This window comes from Procambarus clarkii, chromosome 78 (genome assembly GCF_040958095.1).
Source record: "Procambarus clarkii isolate CNS0578487 chromosome 78, FALCON_Pclarkii_2.0, whole genome shotgun sequence".
Lineage (NCBI taxonomy): Eukaryota > Metazoa > Arthropoda > Malacostraca > Decapoda > Cambaridae > Procambarus > Procambarus clarkii.
This window is the reverse complement of record NC_091227.1, coordinates 10,616,984-10,635,315: the sequence shown is the minus strand read 5'-3', so window position 1 is coordinate 10,635,315 and position 18,332 is coordinate 10,616,984. Positions and strand designations below refer to the sequence as shown.

Below are 18,332 nucleotides of genomic sequence, written 5' to 3'. Positions count from 1 at the left end.
GAGAATAGCAGTAAATCTCTCAGGAAGCCCTAGTTCAGATATCTTATATTTTAGGCCTGTGTGTCACACTTTGTCGAAGGCTTTCGAGACGTCTCTAAGCACTGTATTACACTGATCTTTTTTCGACACTGCGTTGGCTATATATGCTCGTAGATCAGGGCTATAGCTGTATGGACCCCTCTGCTATATGCTGGTAGATCAGGGCTATAGCTGTATGGGCCCCTCTGCGGTTTCTAAACCCATGCTGCCTGGTGTTATACTTCCCTTCCTCTTCCATGTACTTCACAAGTCTCTGATTGATAACTTTTTCGAATATTTTACCTGGTACTTCCCTACTACCCCCGCTCTCCCTCCCTACTACCCCCCCCCCCCGCTCTTCCTCCCTACTACTACCCGCTCTCCCTCCCTGCTACCCCCCGTCTCCCTCCCTACTACCCCCCCCCCGCTCTTCCTCCGTACTACCCCCCCCCCCCGCTCTCCCTCCCTACTACCCCCCCCCCGCTCTCCCTCCCTACTACCCCCCCCCGCTCTCCCTCCCTACTACCCCCCCCCCGCTCTCCCTGCTACCCCCCGCTCTCCCTACTAACCCCCCCCCCGCTTTCCCTCCCTGCAACCCCCCCCCTCGCTCTCCCTCCCTGCTACCCCCCCCCCCGCTCTCCCTCCCTGCTACCCCCCCCCGCTCTCCCTCCCTATACTACCCCCGCCCCCACTCTCCCTCCCTGCTATCCCCACCCCCGCTCTCCCTTCCTGCACCCCCTCTCTCCCTCCCTGCTACCCCCAGCTCTCCCTCCCTACTACCCCCCCCACTCTCCCTCCTATCTACCACCCCCCGCTCTCCCTCCCTGCTACTCCCCCCCCCCGCTCTCCCTCCCTGCTACCACCCCCCCCCGCTCTCCCTCCCTACTACCCCCCCCCCCCGCTCCCCCTCCCTACTACCCCCCCCCCGCTCCCCCTCCATACTACACCCCCCCCGCTCCCCCTCCCTACTACCCCCCCCCCCCGCTCTCCCTCCCTGCAACTCCCCCCCCCCGCTCTCCCTCCCTACTACCCCCGCCCCCGCTCTCTCTCCCTGGAACCCCCCCCGCTCTCCCTCTCTGGAACCCCCCCCCTGCTCTCCCTCCCTGCAACCCCCCCCCCCCCCACGCTCTCCCTCCCTACTACCCCCCCGCTCTCCCTCCCTGCTCCCCCCCCCCGCTCTCCTTCCCTGCAACCCCCGCCCCGCTCTCCCTCCCTGCTCCCCCCCCCGCTCTCCCTCCCTGCAACCCCCGCCCCGCTCTCCCTCCATACTACCCTCCCTGCTCCCCCCCCCCCGCTCTCCCTCCCTGCAACTCCCCCCCCCCCGCTTTCCCTCCCTGCAACCCCCCCCCCCGCTCTTCCTCCTTACTAACCCCCCCCCGCTCTCCCTCCCTGCAACCCCCCCCCCCGCTCTTCCTCCTTACTACCCCCCCCCGCTCTCCCTCCCTGCAACCCCCCCCCCCCGCTCTCCCTCCCTGCAACCCCCCCCCCGCTCTCCCTCCCTACTACCCCCCCCCCGCTCTCCCTCCCTGCAACCCCCCCCCACTCTCCCTCCCTACTACCCCCCCCGCTCTCCCTCCCTACTACCCCCCCGCTCTCCCTCCCTACTACCCCCCACGCTCTCCCTCCCTACTACCCCCCGCTCTCCCTCCCTACTACCCCCCCCCCGCTCTCCCTCCCTGCAACCCCCCCCCCGCTCTCCCTCCCTGCAACCCCCCCCCGCTCCCCCTCCCTACTACCCCCCCACCGCTCTCCCTCCCTGCTCCCCCCCCCGCTCTCCCTCCCTGCAACCCCCCCCCGCTCTCCCCTGCAACCCCCCCCCTGCTCTCCCTCCCTGCAACCCCCCCGCTCTCCCTCTCTACTACCCCCCCCCCCCGCTCTCCATCCCTGCAAACTCCCCCCCCCCGCTCTCCCTGCAACCCCCCCCCCGCTCTCCCTCCCTGCAACCCCCCCCCCGCTCTCCCTCACTGCAACCCCCCCCCCCCCCGCTCTCCCTCCCTATACTACCCCCGCCCCCACTCTCCCTCCCTGCTATCCCCACCCCCGCTCTCCCTTCCTGCACCCCCTCTCTCCCTCCCTGCTACCCCCAGCTCTCCCTCCCTACTACCCCCCCCACTCTCCCTCCTATCTACCACCCCCCGCTCTCCCTCCCTGCTACTCCCCCCCCCCGCTCTCCCTCCCTGCTACCACCCCCCCCCCCCGCTCTCCCTCCCTACTACCCCCCCCCGCTCCCCCTCCCTACTACCCCCCCCCCCCGCTCCCCCTCCATACTACACCCCCCCGCTCCCCCTCCCTACTACCCCCCCCCCGCTCTCCCTCCCTGCAACTCCCCCCCCCGCTCTCCCTCCCTACTACCCCCGCCCCCGCTCTCTCTCCCTGGAACCCCCCCCGCTCTCCCTCTCTGGAACCCCCCCCCTGCTCTCCCTCCCTGCAACCCCCCCCCCCCCACGCTCTCCCTCCCTACTACCCCCCCGCTCTCCCTCCCTGCTCCCCCCCCCGCTCTCCTTCCCTGCAACCCCCGCCCCGCTCTCCCTCCCTGCTCCCCCCCCCGCTCTCCCTCCCTGCAACCCCCGCCCTGCTCTCCCTCCATACTACCCTCCCTGCTCCCCCCCCCGCTCTCCCTCCCTGCAACTCCCCCCCCCCCGCTTTCCCTCCCTGCAACCCCCCCCCCGCTCTTCCTCCTTACTAACCCCCCCCCGCTCTCCCTCCCTGCAACCCCCCCCCCCCGCTCTTCCTCCTTACTACCCCCCCCCCGCTCTCCCTCCCTGCAACCCCCCCCCCCGCTCTCCCTCCCTGCAACCCCCCCCCCGCTCTCCCTCCCTACTACCCCCCCCCGCTCTCCCTCCCTGCAACCCCCCCCCACTCTCCCTCCCTACTACCCCCCCCGCTCTCCCTCCCTACTACCCCCCCGCTCTCCCTCCCTACTACCCCCCACGCTCTCCCTCCCTACTACCCCCCGCTCTCCCTCCCAACTACCCCCCCCCCCGCTCTCCCTCCCTGCAACCCCCCCCCCGCTCTCCCTCCCTGCAACCCCCCCCCGCTCCCCCTCCCTACTACCCCCCCACCGCTCTCCCTCCCTGCTCCCCCCCCCCGCTCTCCCTCCCTGCAACCCCCCCCCCGCTCTCCCCTGCAACCCCCCCCCTGCTCTCCCTCCCTGCAACCCCCCCGCTCTCCCTCTCTACTACCCCCCCCCGCTCTCCATCCCTGCAAACTCCCCCCCCCCGCTCTCCCTGCAACCCCCCCCCCGCTCTCCCTCCCTGCAACCCCCCCCCCGCTCTCCCTCACTGCAACCCCCCCCCCCCGCTCTCCCTCCCTACTACCCCCCCTGCAACCCCCCACCCGCTCTCCCTCCCTGCAACCCCCCCCCCGCTCTCCCTCCCTACTACCCCCCCCTGCTCTCCCTCCCTGCAACCCCCGCCCCGCTCTCCCTCCCTGCTCCCCCCCCCGCTCTCCCTCCCTGCAACCCCCGCCCCGCTCTCCCTCCATACTACCCTCCCTGCTCCCCCCCCCGCTCTCCCTCCCTGCAACTCCCCCCCCCCCCCGCTTTCCCTCCCTGCAACCCCCCCCCCCCGCTCTTCCTCCTTACTAACCCCCCCCCGCTCTCCCTCCCTGCAACCCCCCCCCGCTCTTCCTCCTTACTACCCCCCCCCGCTCTCCCTCCCTGCAACCCCCCCCCCCCGCTCTCCCTCCCTGCAACCCCCCCCCCCGCTCTCCCTCCCTACTACCCCCCCCCCGCTCTCCCTCCCTGCAACCCCCCCCTACTCTCCCTCCCTACTACCCCCCCCCGCTCTCCCTCCCTACTACCCCCCCGCTCTCCCTCCCTACTACCCCCCACGCTCTCCCTCCCTACTACCCCCCGCTCTCCCTCCCTACTACCCCCCCCCCGCTCTCCCTCCCTGCAACCCCCCCCCCCCCGCTCTCCCTCCCTGCAACCCCCCCCCCGCTCCCCCTCCCTACTACCCCCCCACCGCTCTCCCTCCCTGCTCCCCCCCCCCCGCTCTCCCTCCCTGCAACCCCCCCCCCGCTCTCCCCTGCAACCCCCCCCCCTGCTCTCCCTCCCTGCAACCCCCCCGCTCTCCCTCTCTACTACCCCCCCCCCCCCCGCTCTCCATCCCTGCAAACTCCCCCCCCCCCCCGCTCTCCCTGCAACCCCCCCCCCGCTCTCCCTCCCTGCAACCCCCCCCCCCGCTCTCCCTCACTGCAACCCCCCCCCCGCTCTCCCTCCCTACTACCCCCCCTGCAACCCCCCACCCGCTCTCCCTCCCTGCAACCCCCCCCCCCCCCCGCTCTCCCTCCCTACTACCCCCCCCTGCTCTCCCTCCCTGCAACCCCCCACCCGCTCTCCCTCCCTGCTAACCCCCCCCCGCTCTCCCTCCCTGCTACCCCCCCCCCTTTTTTGGGGGGGGGGGAGTAAAGAGGAAGGAGAGGCATAGGTGAAGGGAAGTATAGAAGTGGGAAATACAGTGAGAGGTATGAAAGCAGGCGGGCTGTCCGCCTTGCTGACACGATGTGTGGGTGTTGACAGCTAAGCTAAGCTGGCTCCCTCTTGTCAGGGAGCTGTGAGTGTGTGAGAGGTTCTTCACATGTGTTTCACCATATATGGATGTCCATAGATGAATACTGTGTAGCATTCATATATACACACTCCGATGCTTCCACACATGTTATTCTGTTTAAGGCTCTTTATTTTATTATTATTATTATTTATCGAGTTGTCATACATATTATTTATAGAGTTGTTCATACATACACATATATGAACTGTTCATATATACACATATATAACTCATCTGGGAATTATATACTGTGGGGCGGGGTTTTCGTCCAGAGAATCGAGGCTCTTGGGCCACCAGCTGTGGGAGCGGGGCGTCTCATCTTGGAGTAATCTTTCTAACATTGGGTCCTCTAACATTTCGATGGTGTTCCACACCCTGATGGCTTGGTGCTGCAGTCTGATGTTTAGTGGCTGTGTGTTCAGGAGTTCGTGGAGCTCCTGGATTGTCTGATCATATGATGGACGGTGTTTTGCTGCTCTCCTTAGCGCCTTATTTTGTACTGCTTGCAGTTTCTGCATGTTAGTTTTCTTTATGGTGTGTAGTGGTACTGGGGGATACTCTAGATGCGGCCGAACTAGAGCCTTATATAGGTGGATCTGAATGTTAGTACTGAGGCTTCGGAATCTTCTCAGTTTTCCTAATGCTGCTTTGGCTTTGTTAAGTCGGTCCCTTACATGAATTTGTATCCCTGTTCTATTTATCATAAGTCCGAGTATTCTGCCTACCTCCGCATATTGGATCGGATGGTTGTCAAGGATGATGGGGTCCGGGTTTCTTTTCGCAATGTGTATTGTTTGGAACTTTTGTTTGTTGGTGCTAATTTTCCATGGCTTCTCAAAGTTGTTTATGAGTTCAATTGCCGCCTTGGTCTTGTCGGCTAGTAGCGGCTTTGATGGGCCCGGTTGGCATATTATTTGGGTGACATCGTCAGCGTATGTGATGTATTCTCCATGTTGGGGTTGGGGTAGGTCAGCTGTATATATGTTGAATAGAGTGGGGGAGAGGCAGCTTCCTTGTGGTACTCCACTTTTCAGTTCTATTACGTCACCCAAGTAGCTGCCGATATTAAGCCTAGCAGTTCTATTGTCTATAAAGCTGCAGAGAGTATCAGTAAATCTCTCAGGAAGCCCTAGTTCAGATATCTTATATTTTAGGCCTGTGTGTCACACTTTGTCGAAGGCGTTCGAGACGTCTCTAAGCACTATATTACACTGATCTTCTTTCGACACTGCGTTGGCTATATGCTCGTAGATCAGGGCTATAGCTGTATGGGCCCCTCTGCTATATGCTGGTAGATCATGGCTATAGCTGTATGGGCCCCTCTGCGGTGTCTAACCCCATGCTGCCTGGTGTTATACTTCCCTTCCTCTTCCATGTACTTCACAAGTCTCTGATTGATAATTTTCCATTGCTTCTCAAAGTTGTTTATGAGTCCCCCTACCTACTACCCCCGCTCTTTCTCCCTACCTCCCTACTACCTACCCCCCCCCCCCCCCCGCTCTCCCTGCCTACTACCCCCCCCCGCTCTCCCTGCCTACTACCCCCCCCCCCTCCGCTCTCCCTCCCTACTACCTCCCCCCCCGCTCTCCCTCCCTACTACCCCCCCCGCTCTCCCTGCCTACTACCCCCCCGCTCTCCCTCCCTACTACCCCCCCCTGTCCCAGCCTATTACCCCCGCTCTCCTTCCCTAGTACCTCCCCCCGCTCTCCCTCCCTACTACCCCCCCCCCGCTCTCCCTGCCTACTACCCCCCCCCGCTCTCCCTCCCTACCTCCCTACTACCCCCGCCCCCGCTCTCCCTGCCTACTACCCCCCGCTCTCCCTGCCTGCTACCCCCCCCCGCTCTCCCTCCCTACTACCGCCCCCCCCCCCGCTCTCACTGCCTACTACCCCTGCTCTTCCTCCCTACTACCCCCCCCTGCTCTCCCTCCCTGCTACCCCCCCCCCCCGCTCTCACTCACCACTCTTGCCACACATATTGAAGCCCCAAGCAAGAGTGTAATCCCAAGCCACAGCTCCTACAGGTATAGGCAGGGAAGGGTGCAGCTCGTCTCTTTGTTAGTTCCGGGAGGTCCCACCTTCTCGTGGTTGTGTCCATCTGTCAAACTTGTCAGTGGGTCGGTCAAGGAGAACAAGGCGAGGTGGGGGCAGCCGCAGGGGCAAGTTCCCGTCTGTGGTGGTTACTGGGAATGTTTGGTATTGGAGCTATTGAAGCAAAAAGGCAGTTTCAATTTGATACTTCGTGGTAGCCAACAGGTAGACAGGATCCTGCCGCAGGGGAGCGACGCCCCCAGGGAGTAGACAGGGTCCTGCCGCAGGGGAGCGGCGCCGCCTAGGAAGTAGACAGGGACCTGCCGCAGGGGAGCGACGCCCCCAGAGAGTAGACAGGGACCTGCCGCAGGGGAGCGACGCTCCCAGAGAGTAGACAGGGACCTGCCGCAGGGGAGCGACGCCACCAAGAAGTAGACAGGGACCTGCCGCAGGGGAGCAGCGCCCCCAGGAAGTAGACAGGGACCTGCCGCAGGGGAGCAGCGCCCCCAGGAAGTAGACAGGGACCTGCCGCAGGGGAGCAGCGCCCCCAGGAAGTAGACAGGGACCTGCCGCAGGGGAGCGACGCCCCCAGGGAGTAGACAGGGACCTGCCGCAGGGGAGCGACGCCACCAGGGAGTAGACAGGGACCTGCCGCAGGGGAGCAGCGCCCCCAGGGAGTAGACAGGGACCTGCCGCAGGGGAGCAGCGCCCCCAGGGAGTAGACAGGGACCTGCCGCAGGGGAGCAGCGCCCCCAACAAGAAGACAGCCATCTGCTACCTGCTATTTGGCTTCTTTGTATAATGTCTGACGATTTTTCATTTAAACTCGGCTTAGTGTTTGGCAATAATTGTGGTTTGTGGGAAGGATGTGGGGGGGGCGGGGGGGGGGCTGGGTGGCGGGGGGGGGCTGGGTGGCGGGGGGGCGGGGGGTCAGGTAACTAGCCACAGGAGTAGTAACCTCGTTATATAAAACGATATTAATCGTCTCAAACTCATGGAAGGAATCAGGTGAACACTGAGCTGATGTTTAGACAATGAATAAAAGAAAAAAAATGCATTTTGAGAGAGATTTCGAGCGTTTGAATTATTTCGAACGGAGAGTTGAGAGGATTCGAGACGTGTTCACACAACGAAGAATCTTCTTACAGTACAAGTTGTCAAGGGATGGAGGAACAGCTTGAGGGACAGTTCGCAATCTGAAAGGATTTGTGAATTATAAATGATTTAAGGTAATCTTGGCAAAAAAATTGGGAGCATTGGAAGATGAGGCGAGGGTCGCTACCACAGGTACGGCGATGGCGCTCCAGGTGAGTCTATCCGGCAGAGGGAGGCTGACACACTCAAGCTGAGTCTATCTGGCAGAGGGAGGCTGACACACTCAAGCTGAGTCTATCCGGCAGAGGGAGGCTGACACACTCAAGCTGAGTCTATCTGGCAGAGGGAGGCTGACACACTCAAGCTGAGTCTATCAGGCAGCGAGAGGCTGACTCACTCATGCTGAGTCTATCAGGCAGAGGGAGGCTGACACACTCAAGCTGAGTCTATCAGGCAGACACGTTGTCCCAGTTGAGATGAGTCTATCCGGCAGACACGTTGACACACCTTAAATACCCTTTTTTCCTCTCGTGTCGCTGGTTGCAGGCGTCAATGTCCCTGCAGCCGGATCTCTGACCAGGCCTTCTGCTCAGTTACCTGGTCAACCAGGCTGTTGACGCCGCTGCTCGCAGTCTGACGTACGAGTCACAGTTCGGTTGATCAGGTATCAGTTGGATGTGTTTGTCAGGTTCTCTTTTGAGCGCCATGAGAGGTTATGCACCTCATGTCTAGACCTTAGAGTGAGCGTGTTGAAAGTCCTTGAATGGTGATATGATCAATCTTTATTGACAACTTTCATTATACGATTCGTCTGTATCCCTGTCAAAGATACTGGATCCCTGTACGGATCCAGGGGGCCAGATTCACAAAAGCACTTACGCAAACACTTACGAACCTGTACATCTTTTCTCAATCTTTGGCAGCTTTGTTTTCCAATTATTAAACAGTTAATGAGCTCAGAAGCACCAGGAGGCTGTTTATAACAATAACAACAGTTGATTGGCAAGTTTTCATGCTTGTAAACTGTTTAATAAATGTAACCAAAGCCGTCAAAGATTGAGGAAAGATGTACACGTTCGTAAGTGCTTGCCTAAGTGCTTTCGTGAATCTGGCCCCAGTTCTGTTTTTATTTGTTCAAAAATTCACGAATCGCTTTGTCTGTAGTATTGATTCTGTGAAATTTCTTTGTAAACCTTTCTTTGATTTTATTATGTCGCAATCCTGTGATACGAATGTCACAATAAAGGTGTTTTCTTGTGTATTCATTATTAGGGTTAGAAAGATGTGCAGGTCTCTATACATTATACCCCCATCAGTGTAAAACAAATGTATAACACTGAAACTATGAGATGTATAACATTAGAAGCTTTTGACAGTTATCTTCAAAATTTCAAACCAACTGAATCCTGTGCCTTTACTGATGGCTCTGTGCAGTTAGGTACTGGTAGAACAGGTTGTGCATGTGTAGTATATGAAGGGAATGAAATGATCATGTCTAGTACACAGAGACTGAACAACTGGGCAAGCACGACACAGACCGAGCTATTGGGTATTTATCTAGCCACTGAATACCTTAAGCTCAATGGTGGTGGAGTTATTTTCTGTAACTCTAAAAGTGCTCTGCAGTCCTTAAATAACCCAACATAAGTTTTTCCAATGATGATAATAACTATTGTATAAAATTTGTGTGGATCCCATCCCATGTTGGAGTTGGAAAACATGACTTGTAGATCGATTGACCAATGAGGCTTGCAGGAAAGAAAACACTGATTATGACTTTGGACTATCTAATGCAATTATTAGAAACATACAAATTAAAAAAAAAATACTTTTGATCTAGAAGAACTAAGAAATGCCCAGAGACCTGAAAGTTGTAGTATTAAAAGTAATAATAGGTATTTGTATGGTCAGCACAGTAACCGGACCAGGCAATGTGATGTAGTCATTGTGGTAATTCGCCTTGGCTATACACACATCTGGCAGGTTAGTGAGGCTGAGCCACTACCAGAATACTCAGATTGTAAACTCTGTGACAAACCTTTAATGCATTCACTAGAACACTATAAAGTTGAATGTGAAACCGTAAAGGATTTAAGACCTCCTGGCCTCTTGTACCACCAACTGTGTAACTATTTTATTGAATCTGGTGTACTTTTTATTTTTTTTTATTTTTTTTATTTTTTTTTTTATTATTTTCTACCACAAACGTGGCCACACATTTACAATGCTTACCAGCATATACATTTTCTTCTGTCCTCCATGGACAGGGTTAGCAATGTGTTAAACATACAGTTCAAGGGTTTATTGAACAATCAACCACAGAAGGTGATTCGATGCTTTTAAAATGCTAAGCTAACCTACATACGTAAATGCATAGATATACAGATTTACGTATGCCCTACATAAAGTGTTAGATGTGTCTTTTACATAGTGTCATTAATGTGCATTTACAAAGGAGTTATGTAATTCTGATCATCTTCCATATATACTTTATACACATACATATACATACACACACACACATATATATGTACACATACATATATACATACATGTATACATACATATATACACACACACATGCATTCACATACATTTGTCTCTTCTTACCCTGACAGAGTGAGATAGCTGATAGAGAAACTAGTTTGCAATTAAGCACTTAATCACTGAAGGTGATGAAGGTGCTTTTACAAGCTCAGGTTATATAGTTACATCACATACATTATATAATTGATACATTACATGGTTAATCTTGGGTACAAGTCCAATATCTGGTGTACTGGACGACATCCTAACAATTTACTCGAAATTTGCTTGTCCATTTTCAAGAAAGAAGAACAATTTTACTGATTTGATTTTTAAGCTGCATCTCTTACGAGCCCATCCCTGCCCTTGTGCACAAATAGAAAGTTGGGTTTACAAATTCGTAAACTGAAACATGTATAATGTCTAATGTAGTTAAATGTAACCATGATATATATATGTGCTTCAGCCTACAGTTCAGAACTATTGTCTTGTGTATGACCCTCTGTCCTGTGTGACAGTCAATACCAGCATTATCCTCACTCTAATAAGACTTAATGAATTCTTCAGATTAGGCAAATTGTAATTAATTTTGTTAGTGAAGATAAAAATAAAGTAATCAGATGAGATGTACAGAAATTTGTACAATTATAACACATATTATGAATGATACACATCAATAAATACCAGTTATTAAAATACTGGTCTGATTTCATAGAAATAAATAGCTAATTCTGGGACACCACGTGTAATTCTGGGACACCACGTGTAATTCTGGGATAGCACGTGTAATTCTTACATAGTCTACTGGTTGGTCCCAAATCTGCACACAGAAATAACACCACATGAGACCAGAAGGCATGGCAGGATGTGCAGAATACCTCCGTTGAAGAACAGAGATGCAACAGGTACTCTGATAGAGAACTCTATCAACATCAGAGGCCCGAGACTGTTCAACACGCTTCCACTACATATAAGGGACATAACTGGCCGACCCCTTACAGTGTTCAAGAGAGAACTATCAACATCAGAGGCCCGAGACTGTTCAACACGCTTCCGCTACACATAAGGGGCATAACTGGCCGACCCCTCACAGTGTTCAAGAGAGAACTTGACAAATACCTCCAAAGGATACCTGATCAACCAGGCTGTGATTCATACGTCAGGCTGCGAGCAGCCGCGTCCAACAGCCTGGTTGACCAGTCCAGCAACCAGGAGGCCTGGTCGACGACCGGGCCGCGGGGACGCTAAGCCCCGAAATCATCTCTAGGTAACCTCAAGGTAACCATCCAGTACATATTGTATCGTACTAGCTAAGAATGTGTTAAATAAATATTTTGTTAGTTTGTGATATGCTATTTTAAACTAAGAATGTGTAATCAGAATACAACGCATAAATATAATTACTTTATCTTAGAAACTAAAGAACATACTACAAGAATGTCAGACTCTTCATAGAACCATCGTTATTATATTCTTGTATTAATAACGCCATTCAAGTGTTTGCCAGCAGACTAGAGTCGAGCAAGCGCGGCTCTGTTACTTCAATACATTTAAACATCTACTATACTGTTCCTAAGCAACTCTGAAAACATAATTCTCTCCCTATTTAGGGGAGAGGAGGACAGGCAGATAGACTCCATCATCCCTATCTGCCTCTCCTCCCTTCTTCATTACATGCTCTCTCTCCCTCCCTCGTTCCCTATCTACCTATGCGCCCACCCACCTCTCCTCCCTCCCTCCCTCAGCCGCAGGTGTTGGCATAGGCAATGGAAGATGATAACGTGCTCTTTGGCTGTAAAAACTGTCTAGCCTTGACTGACGGGGACCCAACCCTGCGCGCCAACAATGGCTCGGTCCCGCCAGCTCGATGCATAAGCGACCTCTCGGATTACTCGGGGCGGGAGAGGAGTTGGGGGGCAGGGCGGTGACTGCCTCTACAGTCTGAAACATAATGAGCCACAGGAGAGGCGTCACGCACAAGCAGAGGAATGGACGGCAGGCCCGGGAGAGGGGAGGAGACGCCTGTCCAATAAAAAACAGACAATGTTTTGGTAGAGATCGGAATAGTGGCTAATATTCGGGTGGGGGGTGGGGAGGGACTGAAGTAAATGTGAAGGGATATAGTTTTTGTCCCCAATCCCCTACTAGGTACACACCACATATGGGTGAGTATCCAAATAGGATAAATAGAACGAAAATAATCCATTATTTCCCCTAATGTGGATATTTACTCATAACTGAATCACGTGTTTTTTTGTGATTATTCTTGCATATACATACATACATACATATACATACATACATACATATACATACATACATATACATACATACATACATACATACATACACAGTATACATTGAAATGAACACGACAGCATTAATGCAGTTGTTTATTTTTTGAATATTTTTCCATTATGCATAAACGTCTTTTACCAACCGAGGGGCGAAGATACACTTCTTCCCCTTAAACCGTATGGCGTTCTGATGATACAAACATGTGTCAGCCGTACTCAGAGATTACGGGTTATTCACGCCCGTGCCACCTTTTGGGAGCCTTAATCTTAATCAATCAATCGTACTCCCAGAGTAAACGTTCCCATGACCATAAAACGAGTCATTCCATCTCGAATTTTACGAAATTTCGTAAAATTCTATGGATCTCTATGTATCTTTGAGAAAATACTAAGATAATGCATCTTTTGACTGTGAATACTAGCTGCAGGTGCCTTTCAAACGCCATGTAAGTTCAGTAGAGTTTCTAGTTGTGCTACTTTTAAGATCAATGTAGTCCAGAAGGTCGTGTTTGTGCCTGGGGGAGTCCAGTGAGTCGTGTTTGTGCCTGGGGGAGTCCAGAAGGTCGTGTTTGTGTCTGGGGGAGTCCAGTGGGTCGTGTTTGTGACTGGGAGAGTCCAGTGGGTCGTGTTTGTGTCTGGGAGAGTCCAGTGGGTCGTGTTTGTGTCTGGGGGAGTCCAATAGGTCGTGTTTGTGTCTGGGGGAGTCCAATAGGTCGTGTTTGTGTCTGGGGGAGTCCAATAGGTCGTGTTTGTGTCTGGGGGAGTCCAATGAGTCGTGTTCGTGTCTGGGAGAGTCCAGTGGGTCGTGTTTGTGTCTGGGAGAGTCCAGTTGGTCGTGTTTGTGTCTGGGGGAGTCCAGTGGGTCGTGTTTGTGTCTGGGGGAGTCCAGTGGGTCGTGTTTGTGTCTGGGGGAGTCCAATAGGTCTTGTTTGTGTCTGGAGGAGTCCAGTAGGTCGTGTTTGTGTCTGGGGGAGTCCAGTGGGTCGTGTTTGTGTCTGGAGGAGTCCAGTTGGTCGTGTTTGTGTCTGGGGGAGTCCAGTGGGTCGTGTTTGTGTCTGGGGGAGTCCAGTGGGTCGTGTTTGTGTCTGGGGGAGTCCAGTAGGTCGTGTTTGTGTCTGGGGGAGTCCAATAGGTCGTGTTTGTGTCTGGGGGAGTCCAATAGGTCGTGTTTGTGTCTGGGGGAGTCCAATGAGTCGTGTTCGTGTCTGGGGGAGTCCAATGAGTCGTGTTCGTGTCTGGGGGAGTCCAATGAATCGTGTTCGTGTCTGGGGGAGTCCAATGAGTCGTGTTTGTGTCTGGGGGAGTCCAGTAGGTCGTGTTTGTGTCTGGGGGAGTCCAGTGGGCGTGTTTGTGTCTGGGGGAGTCCAATAGGTCGTGTTTGTGTCTGGGGGAGTCCAATGAGTCGTGTTCGTGTCTGGGGGAGTCCAATGAGTCGTGTTTGTGTCTGGGGGAGTCCAGTAGGTCGTGTTTGTGTCTGGGGGAGTCCAGTGGGTCGTGTTTGTGTCTGGGGGAGTCCAGTAGGTCGTGTTTGTGTCTGGGGGAGTCCAGTAGGTCATGTTTGTGTCTGGGGGAGTCCAGTGGGTCGTGTTTGTGTCTGGGGGAGTCCAATAGGTCGTGTTTGTGTCTGGGGGAGTCCAATGAGTCGTGTTCGTGTCTGGGGGAGTCCAATGAGTCGTGTTTGTGTCTGGGGGAGTCCAGTAGGTCATGTTTGTGTCTGGGGGGAGTCCAGTAGGTCGTGTTTGCGTCTGGGGGAGTCCAGTAGGTCGTGTTTGTGTCTGGGGGAGTCCAGTGGTTAGTGTTTGTGTCTGGGGGAGTCCAGTGGGTCGTGTTTGTGTCTGGGGGAGTCCAGTAGGTCGTGTTTGTGTCTGGGGGAGTCCAGTGAGTCGTGTTTGTGTCTGGGGGAGTCCAGTGGGTCGTGTTTGTGTCTGGGGGAGTCCAGTAGGTCGTGTTTGTGTCTGGGGGAGTCCAGTAGGTCGTGTTTGTGTCTGGGGGAGTCCAGTAGGTCGTGTTTGTGTCTGGGGGAGTCCAGTGAGTCGTGTTTGTGTCTGGGGGAGTCCAGTGGGTCGTGTTTGTGTCTGGGGGAGTCCAGTAGGTCGTGTTTGTGTCTGGGGGAGTCCAGTAGGTCGTGTTTGTGTCTGGGGGAGTCCAGTGGGTCGTGTTTGTGTCAGGGGAGTCCAGTAGGTCGTGTTTGTGTCTGGGGGAGTCCAGTAGGTCGTGTTTGTGTCAGGGGGAGTCCAGTAGGTCGTGTTTGTGTCTGGGGGAGTCCAGTAGGTCGTGTTTGTGTCTGGGGGAGTCCACTAGGTCGTGTTTGTGTCGGGGGAGTCCACTAGGTCGTGTTTGTGTCTGGGGGAGTCCAGTGGGTCGTGTTTGTGTCAGGGGAGTCCAGTAGGTCGTGTTTGTGTCAGGGGGAGTCCAGTAGGTCGTGTTTGTGTCAGGGGGAGTCCAGTAGGTCGTGTTTGTGTCAGGGGGAGTCCAGTAGGTCGTGTTTGTGTCAGGGGGAGTCCAGTAGGTCGTGTTTGTGTCTGGGGGAGTCCACTAGGTCGTGTTTGTGTCTGGGGGAGTCCAGTGGGTCATGTTTGTGTCAGGGGGAGTCCAGTAGGTCGTGTTTGTGTCTGGGGGAGTCCAGTGGGTCATGTTTGTGTCTGGGGGAGTCCAGTGGGTCATGTTTGTGTCTGGGGGAGTCCAGTGGGTCATGTTTGTGTCTGGGGGAGTCCACAGACACGCATCGGATCCACTCGTTTATAATTGTTGTTTAAGATTCAGCTACTGGGAACCAAAAGTTCCAAGTAGCACGGGCTATGGTGAGCCCGTGATGGACTTACCTGGCATAGGAGCGGAGCTTATAATTGTTTGACAATATTTTGCCCCTGGTGATGTAAAGGGCCTAGGCTTGAGGCTGTGCAAATTTATAAAACATGTTATATACAGTTTGTTAGTTATCATTCATGATTTAATATTTCGTATTGATTTATATTTATGTTTCTTATTGATTTATATTTATGTTTCTTATAATTTAACTTTTAATGTCGTTATTATTAAAAACAATTGTTCCTACTCAGTATCCCGTCATAATAGGCTTAGCAGTGTTTACATTCAGTATATAATGTTGACATTATGATGATCAGTGTTAGGCTTTTAATATTATCTGCTGTCTTCAATTTGTATTTGAAATTTTGTAGATCATTTTACGAATTAAAGTTTATTAATTTCCATGATTATAAATACTTGAATATTTCCGAATGAAGATTTTCAGTTATAATTTCCACTTCTCCTGCTCCTTCTTCCCCTCCCCCCCCCCCCCCCCCGCCTCACAACCAGTAACTCCCCGCCTTAGAACCAGTAACTCCCCGCCTCAGAACCAGTAACTCCCCGCCTCACAACCAGTAACTCCCCACCTCAGAACCAGTAACTCCCCGCCTGAGAACCAGTAACTCCCCGCCTGAGAACCAGTAACTCCCCGCCTGAGAACCAGTAACTCCCCGCCTCAGAACCAGTAACTCCCCACCTGAGAACCAGTAACTCCCCACCTCAGAACCAGTAACTCCCCACCTCAGAACCAGTAACTCCCCACCTGAGAACCAGTAACTCCCTGCCTCAGAACCAGTAACTCCCCGCCTGAGAACCAGTAACTCCCCGCCTCAGAACCAGTAAGGAACATGTCCTGGTAACTGTACCCCGTCACTCACCATAACACAACTACTGGTACACACACCTATGGTACCACCAGTTACCCTCATTCACTGCGTCTGTGTCTACCCTCCAAGTCTGCCAAATCAATTCAATAACTTTATTGCTTAATAACTTAAACAATAACTTAAACAATTCATAAAAGTTTAGAACATTTATAGTTGTGTTAGCGTGCATAAATTTACAGTGGCTTATTTACCTTGGAGAAACTCATGATGATTCTCGTAGGTGATTGTATTCTCATCTGACGATGAGAATACAATTGAAATGCCTAATATAAACTAATTATTCAAAGCATTTATAATAAAACAAATTCTCACCTACATAAACAGATTTTAGGTCTATACCGAATCCAAATCACTGCCAACACACACACACAGTTCCTGTATCATAGTTCTACATATTGACATATCCTGTATCATAGTTCTGACTCTCTGATCTACCCCATCAGAGCGCCGTCTCTCTATGGAAGTAGTTCCTTTAAAATTCCAATTATCCAGGTGTTTTTTTCCTGCTTTCTCTGCTGACTAATTATTTTGTTCCCTCCTGTGTACCTGCTGCACCATTATACATCACTCATTCTTAAGTTATATTTCTTGACAACTAAGTTTATATTTCTGGAAAAGTTAAAGTGGCCAGGGACAAGTCACTGCCTGAAAAAGTAAACTGAATTTGTTTCAGGCAAAACGACATCATTCGCTTGTGAACTATTTCTTTCAATGGTGAAGAATTCTTCACCATAGTGAAGGTACAGGTACCACAATCGGAAAAACCCATACTGGCTTCAGGTACCCATGCTGGTACCTGTGCCTGAAGTAGAGGTACCAGCTGAGTATGGCAGGTACACCAGCCATTCGCAGCTGGAGTTGCTAGAGTTTCATAGAGATAGCCAGGAGGGATGAAGGGGGATAGATATGGAGCGGCCAAAGTATATCAACTATACCATATGGAAGATATTTATAACATAAGAGGAACGCATGACTGAGGAGCAAGGGAAGGCCATTGGCATAGTAGACCTTCGGGACAACGTGATTGAACTATTGAGAGATAATGGTAAAATATAAGAAGATCTGGAGGAGGAGAGAAGGACACGGGGAGAAGGACACGGGGAGAAGGACACGGGGAGAAGGACACGGGGAGAAGTACAAGAAGAGGACAAGTACAGGAACTTTAAGAGGAGGACAGCGTCTCTGGGAAGGCAGCTTCAAGAATAACACGAGATGGTAGACAAAAAAGATGAGGTTATTGACGAACTAAAGGTCAAACTTGACAGTAGTGACCAACTCTGCATTGAAACTTAGAACAAATTAGAAGAACTGATGGAAAATTTTTGAAAAAAATGGAGGCAAGTGTAAATAAGTTACAACACGGAATAAAAACGGTAAAAGAGAAAGGGAAGGCAACAAAGGAAGCGAATAGAGCAACAGAGTAAAGAATGAAGCAAACAGAGAATGTTAACCGAGGTTTAGGGAGTAAGACCAGATCAAACGTTGCTGTAGTGGCAAAGTCTTCAGAGGGAAAGAAGATAATTAAGGCAGCATTACACAGAGAGTAATCACACTAACATGACTACATCCAACCCGCATGATAAATAGAACAGGGATACAAATTCATGTAAGGGACCGACTAAACAAAGTCAAAGCAGCATTAGGAAAACTGAGAAGATTCCGTAGCCTCAGTACTAACATTCAGATCCACCTATATAAGGCTCTAGTTCGGCCGCATCTAGAATATCCCCCAGTACCACTACACACCATAAAGAAAACTAACATGCAGAAACTGCAAGCAGTACAAAATAAGGCGGTAAGGAGAGCAGCAAAACACCGTCCACCACATGATCAGACAATCCAGGAGCTCCATGAACTCCTGAACACACAGCCACTAAACATCAGACTGCATCACCAAGCCATCAGGGTGTGGAACACCATCGAAATGTTGGAGGACCCAATGTTAGAAAGATTGCTCCTAGATGAGACGCCCCGCTCCCACAGCTGGTGGCCCAAGAGCCTCGATTCTCTGGATGAAAACCCAGCCCCACAGTATATAATTCCCAGATGAGATACTGACCAGATATCCTTCCCCCATAATTGGAAAACTGAGTATGTAGGTGTGTATGTATGCATGTG

At 52.6% G+C, this 18,332-nt stretch overlaps 2 protein-coding genes across 3 annotated transcripts in view; one reads left to right on the top strand and one right to left on the bottom strand.

Annotated features, from left to right (window-relative positions):
- Positions 1–18,332, top strand: part of LOC138357375 (uncharacterized) — a 173,332-nt gene that overhangs the window by 89,487 nt on the left and 65,513 nt on the right. The window lies entirely within an intron of this gene.
- On the bottom strand, positions 12,938–16,420 carry LOC123752989 (uncharacterized histidine-rich protein DDB_G0274557-like). The gene is made up of 2 exons (XM_069314330.1): positions 16,406–16,420; positions 12,938–13,873 (listed from the first exon to the last, which is right to left on the bottom strand). The coding sequence occupies exons 1-2, from the start codon at positions 16,418–16,420 to the stop codon at positions 12,938–12,940; spliced, it is 951 nt and encodes a 316-aa protein (XP_069170431.1).